Source organism: Helianthus annuus, chromosome 11, assembly GCF_002127325.2.
Source record: "Helianthus annuus cultivar XRQ/B chromosome 11, HanXRQr2.0-SUNRISE, whole genome shotgun sequence".
Lineage (NCBI taxonomy): Eukaryota > Viridiplantae > Streptophyta > Magnoliopsida > Asterales > Asteraceae > Helianthus > Helianthus annuus.
The window spans coordinates 114,705,271-114,727,735 of NC_035443.2; the positions used below are offsets into that span (position 1 = coordinate 114,705,271).

At 40.8% G+C, this 22,465-nt stretch overlaps 1 protein-coding gene across 1 annotated transcript; it reads right to left on the reverse strand.

Moving 5' to 3' along the window:
* Positions 1 to 4,184: 4,184 nt before the first annotated feature.
* LOC110887833 lies at positions 4,185 to 5,687 on the reverse strand. Its single transcript, XM_022135399.1, has 3 exons — positions 5,242 to 5,687; positions 4,500 to 4,743; positions 4,185 to 4,403 (listed from the first exon to the last, which is right to left on the reverse strand). Exons 1-3 carry the CDS (start codon positions 5,685 to 5,687, stop codon positions 4,185 to 4,187), a joined length of 909 nt encoding a protein of 302 aa, XP_021991091.1.
* Between the last annotated feature and the right edge of the window lie 16,778 nt (positions 5,688 to 22,465).

Genomic DNA, 22,465 nt, shown 5'->3' on the forward strand with positions numbered 1-22,465 from the left:
TTTTTTGGCGCGTAGTTTAGGCGAGACTTTTTATTGTAATAAATGATAGTAATAAAGTAACTGTCTTTTCAGTTACTGTTTTTGTTTTTACTTTGTTGATCAGCTTTTATTAGTTTCATAGGTTATAGACGTCTCATCTTCTAATTTTGGTGTTTTTTTTAAATGGCGTTATGCAGACCAACATGACAAAATACAATAACGGAGTAAATAAAATATTAAGCAGGAAAAATATTTTTTGTTATTTTTGGCGTTTTGTTAGGGTTAACCATTTTTAGTATTTTTTTGGCGTTTTGCTAATAAAGATAGAAATATGTTGTTTAATTATCTTAAAAAAAGAAGATTACATAGAAAAAAAAGAGGAAAAAAATTAAAGTCCTTCGTCAGAAGGTACTTTATCCGAATGGTATCTATCACTTGAGTCATCTTCTTCCTCCTCGGAGTCTTCATCTGGATCTTCCTCCATGTCATCACATTCACCTTCATCAGCTTCGTGTTCCTGAAGATTCTGAAGCCTCCACCTGAACATGTCTTGCATTAACTCCAATTTTGAATTTCTGTGTTGGTACAAGTGGCGTTATGCAATTCTTCCATGAAACCCAGTCGTTGCTTTGTCATGATGTTCTCTAGCCAGTAGACTTCCTGCTCTCCGCTGTCGTATGTAACCATCACCATGTCTGTTTCATCATCAAAACGCCATGATGTCATGACAGGGTTTGGCTTCACATCTCCTTTGATTGGTCCAAATTTGTTGGTTAATGCTTTCATAAGCATATGCGTTTCATGGCATTCGTTGTCTAGAGCGATGCCAATGGATAAGATTTGCCTCTGTATCTCTTCTTCCATCTTCAGAATCGCCCTGGCCGTCTTAACATACACCCTCCTTCTGTTGTCAAAATGGAGGACGTATCGCCTGATTCCTAGAGTGTATCTCCACGAAACGATTGTTGCCGTTTTGGTTAAGTTGGCGTTTTTGGTTAACGATTTTCTTTTTTTTTTTTTTTTTTTTTTTTGCAGAAAATGGATAGATTGAAGTGATTATGGAAGCTATATTTTACCTTTGTTTATTTAATGACAATTTTGGCGCGTAATTTAGGAGGGAATTTCTTCTAATAAATGTTAATAACTGAAATTCAGTTATTTGTGTTGTTTCATCTTCCTGTAATATTCAACGCGTTTTATTACTAATTTTTGGCGTTTGTTTTAGTGGCGTTTTATTATTTTTTTTTTTTTTGTATGGCGTTTCATCATTTGATGGCATTTTGAATATGAGAGGTAAAAGACCCTTTTACCCTTAATGAAGCGCGTCCCACATAATAAAATTGATGTTATTTACAAAAACGCCACCGCGCAATCTAGTCCATGGATTGTTTTGATCGGACGATCCATAAGCGTTCTCACCGTTGTCACACTTTTCACCGTTTTCTCTAAATCCCGACCCATTATATATATATATGTATGTATGTATATGTGTGTATATATATATATATATAGGTAGGGTTCTAGAGTTAACATTAAGTTGAGAGTGAACTGTGCGACCTAATCTTAGTCATTAATTGTTTAGATTTTGGAAATTTTAATAATGACAATTTTGTAATTATTTATATGTAAAAAATAAATGAAACGAGTATAAAGGTAAATTGTTAACTACTTCTCTCTCCAATTAAATAATAAATTACATTCTCTCTCATTTTTTTCTCTCACCAACAACTAATTTTTTAATTCTAAAAGATATAACTGTAACACCCCGTGTTTCGGAAGTCAAAATCAAAGTCAAGATTTAAGTCAAAGGAAGAAAAGATTGCTAATTGCGATCTGTCACTCCTTGCTCAATTTCTGTTTTTTACTTCTTTGACTCATAGATAGTCTTTTTATGCTTTTACGTTAGTTGTATTATGTGGAGTATTTATTAAGAATCGAGGTTTACTAGCTATTTATCGATGTTTATCGCTTGTTTTATCGCTTTATCGCTTATCGCAATCGCAATCGCAACTCGAATTATGTGTTATGGATATTGTTTTACGTGTGTGTGCCTCTTATGTGTTACTTGTGCGTGATTTATGTAACACCCATCTAAATTACTACTTGAATTTAATAAAGATTCATACGATTTATATAAAAGGTGTCTAAATTAAAACATAGTTACCAAAACAGAGTTCTAATTAATCAAAAACTAGTCAACTACTGACTAGTTAAAACATTCATGACATGATTAGCATGTTGTTTACATTCAAAAACATTGTTTAACAAAGTTATGATATCGCGGAAGCTTCTAAAGTTGTGTTCGGTTCTTCAAAACTTGCTTGACCACCATCCATAAGATCCCCATTGTCACCTAAGGTCAAAACCACTAAGAATGTTAGTTTTAACATTGATATAGTGCGTATAAACAAGTTCCAGCATCGAATCATGAAAAATAAAATAAAATTTCAGAATTGGTGCCGTCGTGTGTCGCGCCAGACACCCTTCATTTTGTCGCGTGTTGCAACGGCTCCCGTGTGTCGTGACGGATCTAAGTGATCCTGCCGCGTTGGGTGTGGGAAACGATTTTCCAGCAGATGCAGGTTTGTGACCTGCATTTGCGGCCAGCTCCGGAAATTCAGATTTTTAACTTCAAATGACCATAACTTTTTACTCGTAAGTCCGTTTTAGGTGATTCTTTTTCCTATACGTCTGTAAATTCATTAAGAACGTACCTACAATGATTGCCGGTCCGAAAATTTAGTTTACGGAACGAACGACTAAAGATCACTTATGTAATTATTCGACCCATTCTAATTACCCTTATTTTGCTACTTCTTTAATAGTAACATAAGGCGCTTTTTACCCAAACTTCCGGGGTTTATTATCACCGGCACTTCACTACCAAACTTATGGTTTCATGCCTTTGTGATTGTTACCGTCCCTGTTACTTATTAAATCAACTCAGTACTAGTTAATCTACCATTATTCGACCCGTTGGCTCATCTTATGGAATCGTCTAATATGATGACTACCAAGCGGTTTCTTGCTAACTCTAATCCTATGTATTTAAGTAGCGATCATGATCGCTATAATTAACACAACTTTTATACTACAATGCGACTACATATAATTTAACAACAATTCACTTAATGTAACGAGTTAAGTTACATACCTTCAAAGCACGCCCTTCAAACGCAAGTTACCACCGGCTTGTCCACTCGACGCTCCGGTATCTTTTCCTATAGAGTTCAATCACGACACGCTTAGAACTCTTTTCAATCATATATCGCATAGTTTGCTAAAACATCACAATTATGCGTTTTAACTTAAATTTTTCAGTTTCGAGCCTTCTTTGAGGTATTTCTACAAACACTTTAAGGGCAGAATTTACATGATTAAATAACAAGTTCCTAACTTGTCATTTAGCCCGAATTTACATGAATCAAACCATTTTACATAATTCTCTATAATTTTGAAATCACTTCACAAATGTCAAGTTACACTAGAACAACCCCCAATTTCCTAGTGTTTATCAAGTTCTACATAACCCACTAATCACCTACAATGGTGTTCATGGATTTTACTAAAATTAAGCATAATTTCAACATGTGCTTGTCTAGGGTTTACTCCTAGACACTATAATGATCCTATTTCATCTATATGTCTCACATGCATCATCAGATTTCGAATTCTCTAAATTCATGAGAATTTCAAGTAGAGGATTTTTATGAATTTTCACATACCTTATGATCTCCTTACAATGGGGGTCACTAATCCAGGCTCTAATTTCGTTTTGGGACTGATCTTGACCTTCAATTTGTGAGATTTAGGAGAGCTTAGGGTTTGAAGAGAAGCTCCAAGTCGCCCCCTGTGTTTCAATCGACCAGACACACCTTTTGTGTGCGTTTGGTGTGTGTTTTTATTATTAATTAAATCTAGTTTCAATTTTAACACTTTCAGTCCCTCAACTTTCGTTTTTATTTTGTTTTAACTCTTTAACTACTCATAAGTCATCATCTAACTAGGTTAGTGCCATTCCTAGTTAGTTTATTTTACTAATTTATTTGCAACATAATTGTCATTTAAGAACTTGTATTTTCGGGATGTTACAAGTCCACCCCCTTAAAAGGGTTTCGTCCCCGAAACCAGAGTATGTACCGAATAGTGTAGGGTAGAGACGTCGCATCTCCTCTTCAGACTCCCACATAGTGTTCGAACCCTTCCTATGCTCCCACTTGATCGATTTGTTTGTTTCGCAAGTGCTTAACCTTTCGATCTAAAATCTCCAATGGCCTTACCGCATAATTCAGGCTATCATCCACCTCGATTTCGTTGTAATGGATATAAGCTGTTTCCTCCGCTAGACATTTCTGCAATTGCGACACATGAAACGTGCCATGTATCCCACTCAACTCTTCTGGTAGCTCGAGGCGATAAGCCACCTTGCAAACCCGTTCGATGATTTTAAATGGCCCGATAAACCTCGGGTTTAGTTTCCCCCTTTTTCTGAATCTGATAACGCCCTTCCATGGGGAAACCTTTAGCATAACCATGTCGCCTATCTGAAATTCAATCGGTCTTCGTCTTTTGTCGGCATAAGACTTTTGCCTATCTTGGGCTGCTTTCAAATGGGCCCGCACCATTTCAATTTTCTCGTTAGTGGCTTGAACTATGTCTTTATGTGCCAATTCACGTGGTCCCACTTCACCCCAACACACCGGGGTTCTACATTTCCTACCATATAGCATCTCGTAAGGTGCCATGCCAATGCTCGAATGGTGACTATTGTTATATGAAAATTCAGCCAACGGTAGGTAAACGTCCAAACTTCCATCGAAGTCGATGATACATGCCCGTAACATATCCTCTAGCGTCTGTATTGTTCTTTCACTCTGCCCATCCGTCTGAGGATGGTAGGCGGTGCTAATGAAAAGTTTCGTTCCCATTTTCTCTTGAAAAGTTCGCCAAAATTTTGAAGTAAACCGGGTATCTCTATCCAGCACAATAGATACCGGTACTCCGTGACGTGCCACTATTTCGTTTGTATATACCTCGGGCATCTTTTCTGAAGTATATGTCTCGCATATAGGAATAAAATGTGCACTCTTCGTCAATCTATCCACAATCACCCATATGGCGTCGAATCCCCGAATCGTTTTAGGTAGTTTGGTCAATAGGTCCATAGTGATATGTTCCCATTTCCAAACCAGGATCTCCAAAGGTTGCAGTTTTCTATATGGTTTCTGGTGTTCCGCTTTGACTTGTAAACAAGTCAAGCACCTCTCCACGTATTTTACTACATCCCTCTTCATTCCGGGCCACCAATAGTTTTGTTTCAAATCATTATACATCTTAGTCACACCCGGATGAATAGAATATCGGGATTTATGAGCTTCATCGAGTAGAAGCGTCTTCACCCCACAAGTATTTGGAACCCATATTCTTCCGGATCGAGTCTTCAACCCGTTCTTCCCATCCAACAAATCCTTTAACTGGCCGATTGTTCTTTCCTTCTTCCAATTCTCCTCTTTCACTGCTTCTACTTGCGCTTCTCGGATACGTTCAAGTATACCCGAGGTCACCACAAGCTGCATTGACCTTACTCGTATTGGGACATAGTCCGCTTTTCTGCTCAGAGCATCCGCCACCACATTTGCCTTTCCGGGGTGGTAGTGTATTTCGCAGTCGAAATCCTTCACCGTTTCCAACCATCGTCTCTGGCGCATATTTAACTCCTTCTGATCGAAGAAGTATTTTAAGCTCTTGTGATCGGTAAATATGGTGCACTTTACCCCATATAAATAGTGCCTCTATATTTTTAACGCAAATACCACCGCAGCCAATTCAAGATCGTGCGTGGGATATTTCTTCTCATGTATCTTCAATTGCCTCGAGGCATAAGCTATAACTTTGCCTCGTTGCATCAGAACACATCCAAGCCCCGACAATGAGGCATCCGAATAAACCACCAAGTCCTCGACTCCGTCCGGCAACGTTAATACCGGAGCTTGAGTTAACTTCTCTTTTAGCGTCTGAAACGCCCTTTCTTGTTCAACACCCCAAATGAACTTCTCCTCCTTCCGGGTTAACTTTGTTAGTGCCGACGCAATCTTGGAGAAATCTTGAATGAATCTCCTATAGTACCCCGCAAGCCCTAAGAACCTTCTAATTTCCGAAAGGTTCTTCGGGGGATTCCACTTCGACACGGCCTCGATCTTTGACGGATCTACCAATATTCCATCGGCACTTATGATGTGGCCGAGGAATTGCACCTCTCGTAACCAAAAGGCGCACTTAGAGAATTTCGCATACAACCTTTCTCGTCTAAGTGTCTCTAACACCTCTTGTAAGTGGTGTGCATGCTCAGCTTCACTTTTCGAATACACCAAAATATCATCGATAAACAAGATGACAGATTTATCCAGCATTGGCTTGCAAACCCGGTTCATGAGGTCCATGAAAGTCGCGGGTGCATTTGTCAGCCCAAATGACATCACGAGGAACTCGTAATGTCCGTATCGCGTGCGGAAAGCCGTCTTCGGCACATCTTCCTCCTTGACCTTTAGTTGGTGATACCCCGATCTAAGGTCAATTTTTGAAAACCAGTTCGCACCTTGTAATTGGTCGAATAGATCATCTATCCTCGGAAGCGGGTATCGATTCTTTACCGTGAGTTTGTTTAACTCCCGGTAATCGATACACATGCGCATGCTTCCGTCTTTCTTTTTCACGAACAGTACCGGTGCGCCCCAAGGAGACACACTCGGCCTTATGAATCCTTTGTCGAGCAGGTCTTGAATTTGTGACATCAACTCTTGTAATTCTGACGGCGCGAGTCGGTACGGTGCTTTAGCTACGGGTTTTGCACCCGGAATCAATTCGATTCCGAACCTACTTCCCGTTCGGGCAGTATCCCCGGTAAATCTTTCGGATACACATCTTCGTAGTCCCGTACTACCGGTACATCTTCAATCTTCTGTGATTCTTTCTCGGGCTCATTTGCGTATATCATAAATGCCTTAGACCCTTGCATCATAAGCTTGCGAGCCTTCAACATCAAGCATATTATAGGATTACCTCCATACGAAAACACACGACCTTTGCATGGTGCTGAGACATCCAATCCATCCCAACGAATACTTGAAACTCCCCCATTGACATCGGGATTAGGTCTATCAAGTATTCTTCATCATCGATGCTTAATTTGCAGCCTCGACAAATATCACAAACTATAAAACTTTTGTTGTCCCCGATTGCAACTTCTAAGGGCACAGATAATTTTGTCAATATAAATGAAGGATGTCGAACAAATCCATGTGAAATGAAGGATTTATTCACACCCGTATCAAACAATACACGAGCAGGAATTGAGTTTATTGTGAATATACCTGGGACCACATCGGGTTCCGTCTTCGCTTCAGTCACAGTAAGTTGGAAGGATCTAGCCTTCGCCTTTGGAGCTTCTGCTGGAGATTCTTTAACGTCTCTCCTTCTAACTAAGTCTGGGCATTCAGACTTTTTGTGGCCGGGCTGATAACATTTATAGCAAACGGAAACCTTTCCCGGACATAACGATGCGGTGTGTCCCATCTTCCCATATACGGGACACTGCTTGTCTTTGAAGCGGCATTCTCCCTTGTGCCCTTTCCCAGACACTTTACAACTTGGTGACCCACCTTTAGCATCAACCTTCTTTCCTGATTCCACAGTTCGAGCTTTCTTTGTAGGGCTTGGATTCACATCTTGTGCCCTTCCCTCACCCCTTTCAACTTATTTCTTCAACTTGATTTCCCGTTCCCCGAGCAACGTTTATGATCTCGGTAAGGGTCGCGTATTTTGAAGGAGTCATAAACTCCCTATACTCGGCACTCAACATGTTATAGTAGTAATATATCTTCTGTTCTTCATTCGTCACCAATTCATTGCAAAACTTCATCTTATCCATAAACGTCGTCGTAATCTTGTCTATGGTCTCGCCCTTGTGCCTAAGTTGCATGAACTCTTCCTTGATTCTATTAATGACCGCCTTGGGACTATGATGTTTAAGAAACGACGTCTTAAACTCCTCCCACGTCATGGCCCTCACTGCTTCGGCCCCTATTTCATTCTTTTTATTGTCCCACCAATCTTTGGCTTGACCTCTCAACTGACCCGTTTCGTAAGCCACAAAGTCACTTTCGTCACAATGGGTTCTTTCAAACACCCCTTCAACGTCGCTCAACCATCTTTGGCAAAATACCTGGTCCCCGTTGTAGATTGGTGGTTTACATGCCATAAATTCTTTGTACGAACATCCTTTACGTTCTTCCGATTTTTCTTTCATAAGGTTGACACTATCCTCCAACCTTTTGACTCGTTCCTCAACTAGTGACAACACCGTGTTTTGAATTTTGTCAATAAAACCAGATAGACTACCTTCAATTGCCTTCCCCACTTCTTCGGCAATTATCTCTTTCATTTGTTCGGTGCTTGTCTGCACCGGATCATCATCGTTTCTTTCCGACATCTTGAAACTGAAATGTTTACATTAAACGTTAAACATTTCATTTATAACATAGCTTTATTTGCTTCAGTTTAGCCAAGTTCCTAACTTGCTTTAACCGTTCACTTTTGGTGCACTTTCCGGGTTTGAGTGAGTTAACACACTCTTCCCATGCACATCAATTCACATCTCATTTCTTACATAAGATATAGTCTACTAAAATAATAAGTTAATTCTTACCGGATGATCGATCAAGCTTGAACCTAACACTTTGTTGACAACCTTAAGCTCTGATTACCAAGTTGTAACACCCATCTAAATTACTGCTTGAATTTAATAAAGATTCATACGATTTATATAAAAGGTGTCTAAATTAAAACATAGTTACCAAAACAAAGTTCTAAGTAATCAAAAACTAGTGAACTACCGACTAGTTAAAACATTCATGACATGATTAGCAAGTTGTTTACATTCAAAAACATTGTTTAACAAAGTTATGATATCGCGGAAGCTTCTAAAGTTGTGTCCGGTTCTTCAAAACTTGCTTGACCGCCATCCGTAAGATCCCCATTGTCACCTAAGGTCAAAACCACTAAGAATGTTAGTTTTGACATTGATATAGTGCGTATAAACAAGTTCCAGCATCGAATCATGAAAAATAAAATAAAATTTCAGAATTGGTCCTGTCGCGTGTCGCGCCAGACACCCTTCATTTTGTCGCGTGTCGTGACGGCTCCCGCGTGTCGTCCCGGATCTAAGTGATTCTGCCGCGTGGCGTGGGGGAAACGATTTTCCAGCAGATGCAGGTTTGTGACCTGCATTTGCTGCCAGCTCCGGAAATTCAGATTTTTAACTTCAAATGACCATAACTTTTGACTCGTAAGTCCGTTTTAGGTGATTCTTTTTCCTATACGTCTGTAAATTCATTACCAACGTACCTACAATGATTTCCGGTCCAAAAATTTAGTTTACAGAACGAACGAATAAAGATCACTTATGTAATTATTCGACCCATTCTAAATACCCTTATTTTGCTACTGCTTTAATAGTAACATAAGGCGCTTTTTACCCAAACTTCCGGGGTATATTATCGCCAACACTTCACTACCAAACTTATGGTTTCATGCCTTTGTGATTGTTACCATCCATGTTATTTATTAAATCAACTCATTACTAGTTAATTTACCATTATTCGACCCGTTGGCTCATCTTATGGAATCCTCCAATATGATGACTACCATGCGGTTTCTTGCTAACTCTAATCCTATGTATTTAAGTAGCGATCATGATCGCTATAATTAACACAACTTTTATACTACAATGCGACTACATATAATTTAACAACAATTCCCTTAATGTAACGAGTTAAGTTACATACCTTCAAAGCACGCCCTTCAAACGCAAGTCACCACCGGCTTGTCCACTTGACGCTCCAGTATCTTTTCCTATAGAGTTCAATCACGACACGCTTAGAACTCTTTTCAATCATATATCGCATAGTTTGCCAAAACATCACAATTATGCGTTTTAACTTAAATTTTTCAGTTTCGAGCCTTCTTTGAGGTATTTCTACAAACAATTTAAGGGCAGAATTTACATGATTAAATAACAAGTTCCTAACTTGTCATTTAGCCCGAATTTACATGAATCAAACCATTTTACATAATTGTTAGCCTCTATAATTCTGAAATCACTTCACAAATGTCAAGTTACACTAGAACAACCCCCAATTTCCTAGTGTTTATCAAGTTCTACATAACCCACTAATCACCTACAAGGGTGTTCATGGATTTTACTAAAATTAAGCATGATTTCAACATGTGCTTGTCTAGGGTTTACTCCTAGACACTATAATGATCCTATTTCATCTATATGTCACACATGCATCATCAAATTTCGAATTCTCTAAATTCATGAGAATTTCAAGTAGAGGATTTTTATGAATTTTCACATACCTTATGATCTCCTTACAATGGGGATCACTAATCCAGGCTCTAATTTCGTTTTGGGACTGATCTTGACCTTCAATTTGTGAGATTTATGAGAGTTTAGGGTTTGAAGAGGAGCTCCAAGTCGCCCCCTGTGTTTCAATCGACCAGACACACCTTTTGTGTGTGTTTGGTGTGTGTTTTAATTATTAATTAAATCTAGTTTCAATTTTAACACTTTCAGTCCCTCAACTTTCGTTTTTATTTTGTTTTAACTCTTTAACTACTCATAAGTCATCATCTAACTAGGTTAGTGCCATTCCTAGTTAGTTTATTTTACTAATTTATTTGCAACATAATTGTAATTTAAGAACTTGTATTTTCGGGATGTTACAATTAATTATGTTATAATGTGGTGATTAATCGAAATGCTATCGCAATCGAATCGCAAACGCTAAACGCAAGTTATTTAGGATGATTGTATGTTAGATATAGTAGTTGGGATTGAAAGTAATTTGAATAGGAAACTCTATCGCATCGCAACGCTCAACACGCGAACCAAAATCGCAAAACTCATCGCGCTGTGCACTCGAATCGAGGGGCCAGCCGACCGAGCTGCCACCCGATCGAGGTGCCGCTCGACCGAGCTGCCACCCGAACGGGCTACCGCTCGATCGACCAGCCCCTTTTTCCCCTTTCCTTTTATGGAAACCCTATAAATACCCCTGTTAAGATCACAAACTTACCTTTTCTACACCTCTCGTCCGACCAGCACTTCTTTCCCACTTTTCTTCAGATTTCTCGCGATTCTTGTAAGTATTCAACCTAAATCTTGTACTTTCTTGACCTACACGTACTCCTACACCTTTCTATCTTTTGAATCTTAACTTTTAACCGTGAAATCACTAGATTTAAGGTGTTCTAGGATGATGTCATGTCATCATGGTGTTCTTATGAACTTCATGTTTTGGCTTCAATTCACCAAGAACAACTTAGATCTTAAAGATTTCCACACAAATAAACAAAGATCTTGCACAGATTTGAACATATTCATGGTGTAGAAGGATTGAAAGATGGTTTCTAACTTTCTTTCAACTCTTTTACACTCAAGGCACTCAAAACCGATAGAATCGGAGCTTGTTCTGATCTCCTACTCATTCTTAGTGTTGGTCGGTTCAAGATCTGGATTCTATCTACGAGGTTTCTGATTTTGGGTTAAACATGAACCACCGTCACGAACCACTGAACGGGTCGGGTTGGGTGATTCCTGTCCGATAGGTTCACAAGGGTCTTAGCAAGGTTCTGTTGCTTAGCACGTAGTCACGACGTCTCGAGAAAACTTCAAACTATCAAAACAACCAAGGAAGAAGACGACCAGGTCATCTGGGACGGATTGCCGTCCGATCGGGTTGTCGTCCGATCAGATTGCCACCCGACCGGACAGCCACCCGATCGGATTGCACCTTGGGTCACACACTTCACTTTTATGTTAATATCTTGAGGTTTGAACATTGAACAAACTTCTGTCCGATCGGATTGTCACCAGATCGGATTACCCCTCGACTATGTGATGTTCAAACTTCAACCCTTAAACAATTTTCAAACATGCTCAATACAAACGGATTGCCACCTGATCGGACTACAATCCGATCGAGTGACAAACTGCTGTGAACTTGCTCACTAAAGTGTCCAACCAATCGGATTGTCGCCCGATCGAACGGTCGTTCGATCGATCGACCTGAAAGGTAGAGATACTTCTATGTTTTCAAAATGCTACAACAAAAACTTCAAAAGTCAAGCCATCATACACAAACACATCCTTCCCAAACAAAGAAACAATCCACACGAATTGTCACCCGATCGACCGGCTACCCGATCGGATTGCCATCCGATCGGAGTACCGTCTGATCCATTGACACCTCTCACCATTTACGTATCACTTATCGTTAGGCTATCGTTCTGGTCAGGCTAATCTTACTCTAAGCGCTCCCTTCAATCCATCATCACTGTGAGTATACTCAAACCCTTTTTGCTTTCGCACTTTTCGGTGTTACATACATTACTTATTCTAAATCATGATGTGTGCAAAATGCAACATATAAATTACATCAGTTGTGGCATAAAACTAACCCTTTTTTAGTACTAATGTTGGAAAAAGTGTGCTTTTGTCTTACTTTTCTATTTTCAGGATTAAATGAGCTCAAATGAACAAAAGAAGCTAAAAGACAGCTAAATCTAACATAAATACAAGAAAAAGAATAAACGTGGCATGCCCGACCCCTCGACAGCATCCTCCCAAGCAAAAACGAGAGAACAGAAGGCTGAACACGCCCCGTGCTCAATGAGCACGGGGGCGTGCCCAAGTGTCTGCAGAAAAGACAAAGCCGTAGAAGCTTCTATCACCCACCACGGGGGCGTGCCCAGCGGACACGGGGCCGTGGTCAACTCTAAGATTCGCAGAATCTAGGGACATCTTGATAGTACAGATACGCTTCTGCACACGGGGTCGTGCCCAGCGGAGACGGGGGCGTGGTCAACTAATGCAGACAAACTGCATTTAATGAAGAAAGAGAAGATGGGTGGACACGGGGCCATGTTCGGGCTTCTGTGAAAGCTATAAATAGGGGTGCTTGGCGCACTTGCAAATCATCCCTTGGCAAACCACCTCTCTCACACTTCACCCACACTCCACCACCACCATAACACCATCATCCACCACCATCATCCATCGTCCATCATCCATCATAGAGTGTGTGTAGTAGTCTCGGGATCCAAGATTGATAGTAAGAGTTCTTGACAATCAAAGGCCATGTTTGCCTAAGTCTCTTACATCACTTAGTGAAGACAAGCATTTAGTGTAACACCTTTTATTTTTAATCTTTTCGCACTTTTTATTTGCTTATGTATTAATGACTTTAATAACTAGTTTCTTATGTTGAAGGTGAGTCTTCCTTGTCATTTGTCCGTGGTGTCTTGGCGTTATTTTACTGTCTATATAAAATAAAAGATTTACACTATTCATATCTCCATGGTTTATATGGAGATATGTTGGCTACCTGGTCGGGGGTTAAGGGAATGGTTTAGTAAGAGTCTTGCCTTGTTCAGTGTATAGATCTTGCAAGTACCTGGGTCAAGCTTAGTAGGACCTCCTTCAATACCCACCGGTATTGGATGGCTGGGGTCCGAACTTCTTGATCCCCTCATATGTAAACTACTATTAATATATTAACCCGGCTACTTAGGATAACCAAGAAGATAACCAAGAAGAATTATTGAGATCGCATTCGGATAAAAACAACTTCGTTGATCCCGAAATCACCTCTAACTCTAGAAAAGACTTGAGCGATAGTCGTCCCTGTGTCGATTGTGTCGTGAAGGACTACCCATCGACTTTGTTCGATGCATACATAGACCCGAGCGATTCGACACACACCTTCTTTAACGAGAGCCCGGCAAAGGGTTGGACTTGTCCACCTACATTTAGCATAGGAATCACCCTTACCGATAACCTTTTGCGTTCTCATCTAAATTTAGAGCAATTAAGGTATCTCAGGCACTTCGGTGTTGTTCCGTCCATTAAGGAACCACCCGATCCGGAGAAATTCCTTAAAAATAGACAAAACTTCATAAACAGCCTTTCGTCACGGGGCCGTGTCCAGGTCAGCACGCCCCCGTGTCCACCAAAAGATTCCCTTCTGACCTTTTGTCAGAATACGGACAAAATGTGTCAGGATCTTGTCTACACACGGGGCCGTGTCCACCCGACACGGGGTCGTGTCTAGTGTGCTGTTGTTTTCTATAAATGCAGCCAAGAATCCTGCATATTTGGACCATTCCAGGAACAGAGATTTGTTGTGATATCTCACATACCATCCTAGAATGTCAAGTCAAAACAGTGGAACCTCCTCTGCACATTCCAGAAACAGTCGAAGGGAAAGAAGGTCTTCAATTGAAGCAACTCTCGTACGCTATGTGATGGCATTATGTGAAGCTCTTGATGAGATGACATCAGTAGAGGAGGTCCTGATAGACCGTATAAATTATCTTACGGTGGGGTTGGAAAATAGTTTTCAAGAAATCAACCTCTTGCACCAGAGGTTGAATATTCTTATGACACCTCCCATGGAACCCATCCTCCCTCAAAAGGATTGGAACCTAGCACTTGGAGTCAACAATCCTACCGGATGGGATGACATCCCCGCGGAACCTCCGCTTGAAGATTTGCAAGAAGTCCCGGTGGAAGTTACACCCCCTCAAAATGATGCCAATGAGCCCGCCTTTCTTCTCCCTAGGGAGATAGAAGAGTGGCTCGCCGACCTGTGAGGGACCCATATCCGGAAGAAGAAGTTCTTTAAGCCATATCCAACCGAGAAAAAACTATTCTCGGAAATTTTGCTATTAGAATAAACTATAAGCTAGAACTTCTTTTCGGATTTAGACTTCTTATGACCTATTTATCTAGAAATTTAATTTATTAGGAATATTATGTAATTTTGTCTATTTAATGGAATGATGGTTTTAGTTAAATTGGTGTCTGGATGATGTTGTATTGGATAAAACACACTCGGAATGGTGAAGGATGCCAAGGGAAACTTGAACCAGCACCCCATGCAGAAAAACAGAGCCACCCGACAATTTTTCTTCATTACAGCAAGTTCAGCACGGGTCGTGCCACCCAACACGGACCTGTGCTAAACAATTTGCAGGAAATCGCCCAGATCAGGTAACTGGACACGGGGCGTGTTCGCTGAACACGCCCCCGTGCCCAGGCTTCTGTATTTTTTCGAAGGTTTCTGTTACTTGCAATCTGAACACGGGGCCGTGCCCGGTCACCATGGGCCTGCGTCCAGACGCCCAGTAACATTAAAATTTGTTTTTAAACACACTTTTATACATTCAATCAACCTAAAAACTTATTTTTGGGACACATTGAGGACAATGTGTAATTGAAGTGTGGGGGGGATGCTAAAACCTTGAATTTTTTTGCAAGTCCTAATCTCAAGCCTTACACAAAACTCTATTGGAACCGCTAATCACCCCAAATTTTTTCAAAAATTTATCATTTTCTTTACTTGTCTCGGTTTAATTTGGGAATTACAAGTTTTAAAAGGTTATATTTTTACAAATTTACAACCGATAGCGTCGTGATAAAAAAAAACAACATAAGAAAATTATGAAACGACATGACAAATCTAGTTAAAATTTAATTATATATACTTGATCACATAAAAACCCATTCCCACAAAAAGTGAGTTTTGAGCCTTTATTGAGCATACAAATATACATCTTTAAACTAAATGCTCATTTTTCGTTTCTTGTGTGAATAGCCGCTTGGTTTCTTACAACTCTAGAACTTGCCACGACAATTCATTCCTGGTCCTTACCAACTTAAACCCGAGTAAGTAAATGATGGAGGCATTAGGACTAACCCTTTTTATTTCTACACCATTATTTTTTTTTTTTACCACCTATCCAAAATCCCCCTAGTTAACCCCTTTGAGCCTAAAACTTTTCATTTCTTAACCCACAAAACAAACACCCTTTTCACCCACCAAAACCCTTTTTATTTTAAACCCTTTATTTTAGTAACAAAGCTCGGTTTTTCATATGACCTTCCTTATAAAAAAAATGATGATGAATCCAAGAAATAAAACAAACAAGTTCATCAAAAAAAGAACTTTGTTTAAAGAATTGCTTCATCAAAATAAAAAGTTAAAAAAAAAGTCTTACGAAAACCGACGCTTTTTACGCCTTTCGCTCTTTTCTACTAATCACTAACCCAACCACCTACCTTTAACCCAAGCCTAACCCTTCCCCAAAAGTCCTCTTGATATTCACAAAGGTTTATAGTTAAAAAGTAGAAAGATTGATTGCTTGGCAAGCATATGGTAGAAGTAAGTTCCATGCCGTGAGGTATGTGAACTTGTATATAAATGGAATTTGAAAGAGGCATGTTATGCCCAAATAAGTAATTTATCTTATGTAATGTTCTAAATAAATCATGACGAATAGGATTGTAAATAAAATAAAAATAAAACCTAAATAAAAATCTTGGAATCCCGACACTCTATGACAAGCCCAAAAACCTTCTCTTCTACTAATTCCATTTGGGAGTGTAAGCCACATTATAAAGAGTTTTGCTTGAGGACAAGCAAAGATTCAAGTGTGGGGGTATTTGATGTGTGCAAAATGCAATATATAAATTACATCAATTGTGGCATAAAACTAACCCTTTTTTAGTACTAATGTTGGAAAAAGTGTGCTTTTGTCTTCCTTTTGTATTTTTAGGATTAAATGAGCTCAAATGAACAAAAGAAGCAAAAAGACAGTTAAATCTAACATAAATACAAGAAAAAGAATAAACGTGGCATGCCCGACCCCTCGACAGCATCCTCCCAAGCAAAAACGAGAGAACAGAAGGCTGAACACGCCCCGTGCTCAATGAGCACCGGGGGCGTGCCCAAGTGTCTGCAGAAAAGACAAAGCTGTAGAAGCTTCTATCACCCACCACGGGGGCGTGAACAGTGGACACGGGGCCGTGGTCAACTCTAAGATTCGCAGAATCTAGGGAAATCTTGATAGTACAGATACGCTTCTGCACACGGGGTCGTGCCCAGCGGACACGGGGGCGTGGTCAACTAATGCAAACAAACTGCATTATTGAAGAAAGAGAAGATTGGTGGACACGGGGCCGTGTCCGGGCTTCTGTGCAGGCTATAAATAGGGGTGCTTGGCTCACTTGCAAATCATCCTTTGGCAAACCACCTCTCTCACACTTCACCCACACTCCACCACCACCATAACACCATCATCCACCACCATCATCCATCATCCATCATAGAGTGTGTGTAGTAGTCTCGGGATCCAAGATTAATAGTAAGAGTTCTTGACAATCAAAGGCCATGTTTGCCTAAGTCTCCTACATCACTTAGTGAAGACAAGCATTTAGTGTAGCACTTTTTATTTTTAATCTTTTCACACTTTTTATTTGGTTATGTATTAATGACTTTAATAACTAGTTTCTTATGTTGAAGGTTAGTCTTCCTTATCGTTTGTCCGTGGTGTCTTGGCGTTATTTTACTGTCTATATAAAATAAAAGATTTACACCATTCATATCTCCACGGTCTATATGGAGATATGTTGGCTACATGGTCGGGGGTTAAGGGAATGGTTTGGTAAGAGTCTTGCCTTGTTCAGTGTATAGATCTTGCAATGACCTGGGTCAAGCTTAGTAGGACCTCCTTCAATACCCACCGGTATTGGATGGCGGGGGTCCGAACTTCTTGATCCCCTCATATGTAAACTACTATTAATATATTAACCCGGCTACTTAGGACTGTATCCCTGCTGACTCAGACTACTTAGCCTAGGGTAACGTCACCTTCAAAAGAGGGGCCTACCACATTACGCATTAATAACTTAATTAATTATCTTTCAATAATCCAACCCTTTAGGATTGTATCCTTGCTGACTCAAACTACTGGCTTGAGAGTAACGCCACCTTCAAAAGAGGGGCCTACTACAATAACTAAGATAATCTCTTAAAAAGTACAAAAGTGCGGAAATAATCAAAGGTTACACTAAAGGCGAGTCGGATCCAAGTGATTCATCTTGTCTATCTGTTTTTATTTTCATTTTCAGCATTTTAGTTTTTATTTTTTTAGTTTAAAACCTTTTTCTAAATTTTTTTATTTGATTAGACGTTGAGGATAAACCGGTATTAAAAGCTCTAGTGTCCTTGGACGACCTCGGTATCTTACCAACACTATACTACGCTCACGATGGGTGCACTTGCCCATATGTGTGTTTGGTGTTAGTAAATATCGTGTTTTATAAATTTAAAATTTGACTAAAGTGGTTAAAAAGGGCTAAAAATATACATAAAAATATAATACACCACACACGCATCAATCACATCGAACACACTACACAATACTTTACCGCTAACTGTTACCGCATGTTATACGTGACTTAATGAATGCTTGTTTGTTATGTTTACCCATGGATTGCTGTCTACCTGCCTTAGCAACGGTAGTATTATTAGTTTGGACTCAGCGCCTGTTCACTCAGGGGTTGTTAAGGACAATTTGTTACTTGGCTCACAGTGGTGAGTGTGTATTACGAACTGCCTTGTGCAGTCAACCCGCAGTCATTGGTATTGATAGGATCATGTCGATAACTTACGTGCTTCATTTCACACTGTGTACGTGCTGGTTATGCGTAAATGATTTCAAACTCTATTATGCTATATTAAACTTGTATGCTCACCTTTACACTATGTATATTGACTTTTACTTTAACGTATGTGGCAGGTGCTTAAGACGTTTGAATGCCTTGCTTGCTGTGAAATCGAGGCTAGGAAAGGTCTAGAAACGAATAAATGAATTGTCTGTACTTGAAAATTCGAGTTGTCGGAACAGAACAATTTGACTAGATTTTGTCTGTAATAATTATATTACTTTTTATGTCATGGTATGGGACGTGATGTTTTAAATAATTGGTAATGTTAGTTGTTATGGAAATTTCTGGACAATCTGTTCGCTCAGTGTCGCGCCCCGATGATTCCGCCATTGGTTGGGGTGTGACAGATTGGTATCAGAGCCATAACTATAAAGAATTAGGCAAGACTCGACCTAGTCCGGGTCGATGTCTTAGAAACAACCTAGTCTATAGTTAGGAACCAACAGACCGACTTGTACAAATCCTTAGGGGTTGGTACGAGCTTACTTGCTATATCCCGATATTCTCGCTTGCATTACACTATCACTACACACTATTATTCGAAAATAAACGGGTGATTTGGTTGAGATTAGGTGTTAAAACCGCAAACTCTCGACTCAATTGCTTGTTCGACCCACATTTTCATTTATAAACACGAGAATTTGCATTGAACCAGGAGTGAAATCCATACTTTAACGCGGAATTTTCGTCTCTACTTTTATCAAAACAGGAACAAAGTTGTTAAGTTAGGGGTGCAACCCGAACCTTGACGACTTATTCCGCCCTATTTTGTTTTACAAAACTCTTACCAAAGTCTCGACGGACTCCAACGACTTGAAGTCGCACTTTAACTGGAAGGATGCGTGCCGTTCGCCTAGATTCGAGGTGAGAGCACAGTTCTGAAGGCTAAAGTGTGTACAAAAAGTCCTTGTGAATAGTCGAACCACTTTGGGTAGGCAATGTCTATCAGCCACAGACAATCTAATTCATGATTTTTATGTGTTTCGATTCTGAGCTTGCTACTGCCGACTCTGATGATTTGTCGATTTACATGGATTTTATGTGTTTATGTGATTTTATCTGTTATGAATTTCAATTTTTGGTGATTTTATTCTCTTTTCGCTTTGCTTTTGATTGGCCCACACGACTCGCGTTACACATCTACCTCAAAAAGCTGACAAATCGCTGCTCTACTACTCGCTGTGTGCTCGCTAATCGAAATCGCCAAAATCGAACGCTCGTGGACTTTGAATGATAGGTTTCTGTATTCTGACTGCCTCTATGTGATTATATGTGCTCTACATGCCCTATGTGCTTACGTGTTATGTGTTTATGTGCTTCTGTGCTTGTGTGATTATGTGCCTATGTGTTTACGTGATCGTGTTCCTGAGCTTTAGTAGTATTAGGCGTGTGAGGTGAGATTCGATTATATTGTGTTGAGTCCTGTGGCGATGTCTGTGGCAGACAATGTCGTCATCTGGATCTTGCGCTACTCAAGCTGCTCGCCGAAAGCAAGCAGATAAACGCCTCGCCGCTATGGTTCCTAAGCAAATGGCGAAGGTTGTACCTCAAGTCGTCAGTGAACTGTACGAAAATATGAGCAAATCGTCTGAAGAGTCAAGGACAGACTTGCCAAAGTCTGGGTTTAGCTTCAAGCAGTTTAAGGCATGCGGACCGAAAGAATTCACTGGCGAAGATGGCCCTACGGCTTTATTTCAATGGTTCGATTCGATCGAGGTCACCCTACGTCAGAATGGATGTCCTAACAATCTCCGCAATCTGAATGCTACCAGCGTCTTCCAGTCCTGCGCTTTAGACTGGTGGACGGCCGAGAGGAACAAACGCGGAACCGATGCAGCTTACGGCTTGTCGTGGGATGAACTGAAGAACGTCATGCTCGAAGAGTTCTGCCCTCCCCATGAGCGCCAAAAGTTGGAGGACGAATTCTGGCACATCAAGCAGAAAGATGGTGACAACGCTGCTTTAACCGCTCGCTTCAAGCAGCTCAGTATTATCTGCCCTGATCAAGTCAAGACTGCTGATATGATGATCAAGAAGTACATTCGAGCTCTGCCAAACTGTGTTGCAGATTTTGTGCATGCTTCAAAGCCAGCAACAATCGAGGAAACCTACCTGCTTGCCGCGGAAATCAACGACAAACGAGTCAAAGATGGTTTTTGGGATAAAGCTTCGAAGAACCTGCATCAAGCTACCACCGCCGCATCTGCTGAAACCGCCACCACTGCCCCGCAATCATCAAAGTCCTCTCGTCGCAAGAGGAAGAACAACAATAGTAACTCCAGCAACAAGAACTGTGTTGTCACTACCGCTGCTCCGCTCCAAGCGGTACCAGCTCAGCAACAACAACACCGATCAGCGCCAGCACTAGTTACTCAAGCACCTCCTGCGAAACGTGCTTACACTGGCTCCCACCCTGCTTGCCCGACATGTACTTATCACCATCCAGTGGGAATCGCCTGCAGATTTTGCGTACACTGCAATATGTACGGCCATTTCACCGCCAATTGTCGCACTGGCCCCCGCAACGCCGCAGCTCCCGCTCCTGCTCAACAAGCTCTTCTCACTGCTCCTCAAGGCCAACAAGCGGCTCAGGCCCTCGCGGTCAACGCCAGAGTCTGCTTTGCGTGTGCTGATCCCAACCACTTTGCAAACATGTGCCCGAACAGGGTTGTGAAACAAGAGCCTCAACAACAGCAGCCTCAGCAATAGCAGCAGCAGCAGCCTCAGCAGCAACAGCAACAAGCCGCCCGCGCCAGAACTTTCAACATCAATGTGCGCCAGGCCCAGGCTAACAACAACGTGGTCAATGGTACGTTTCTCGTAAATGGTATATATGTTTCATGTTTGTTTGATACTAGAGCCAATAACTGTTTTGTATCGTTTGAGTTCGAGAAGCTCCTTAATCGTAAGCTCTCCCATCTCCCCTCAACGTTCGATGTTGAAGTCACCACCGGAAGAACCGTCGCTGTCAATTCTGTTCTTCGTGATTGTACTCTTGAGCTCAACAATCACATCTTTCCAATCGATCTTATCCCGACGCAGCTCGGAAGTTTTGACATCATAGTAGGCATGGACTTTCTTCGTGAAAACCATGCTGAAGTTGTGTGCTTCGATAAGATGATTCGATTCTCGCTTGCTAATGGTGATTTACTGCGTGTTTATAGTGAAACTGCTTCGAAGAGTCTCAAGCTCATGTCGTGTGTCCAAGCTAGCAGGTATCTCCGCAAGGAATACAGAGCTTTCTTGGCTAACATTGTAGTAGCGGAGAAGGAAAAGAAAGGAGTGAAAGACGTTCCCGTTGTTTGCGAATTTCCTCAGGTCTTTCCCGATGAACTTCCAGGTCTACCTCCGAGTCATGACATCGAATTTCGTATCGACCTCATTCCTGGAGCAAACCCTGTTGCTAAAGCGCCTTATCGTCTCGCTCCCTCCGAAAATCCAGGAATTACTTGATAAAGGCTTCATTCTCCCTAGCACCTCTCTGTGGGGCGCGCCTGTCCTTTTCGTCAAAAAGAAGGATGGGTCGCTCAGGATGTGCATCGACTACAGGGAATTGAATAAGCTTACCATCAAGAATCGATATCCCCTGCCTCGAATCGATGATTTATTTGATCAACTGCAAGGTGCCTCATGTTTCTCGAAGATCAATTTACGCTCAGGCTATCATCAACTTCGCATCCAAGAGGAGGATATACCCAAAACCGCTTTTCGCACCCGTTACGGCCACTATGAGTTCGTTGTTATGCCTTTCGGTTTAACCAACGCACCCGCGATTTTCATGGATTTGATGAATCGCATGTGTAAACCATTTCTCGACCGCTTCGTCATTGTGTTCATCAACGATATCCTGAT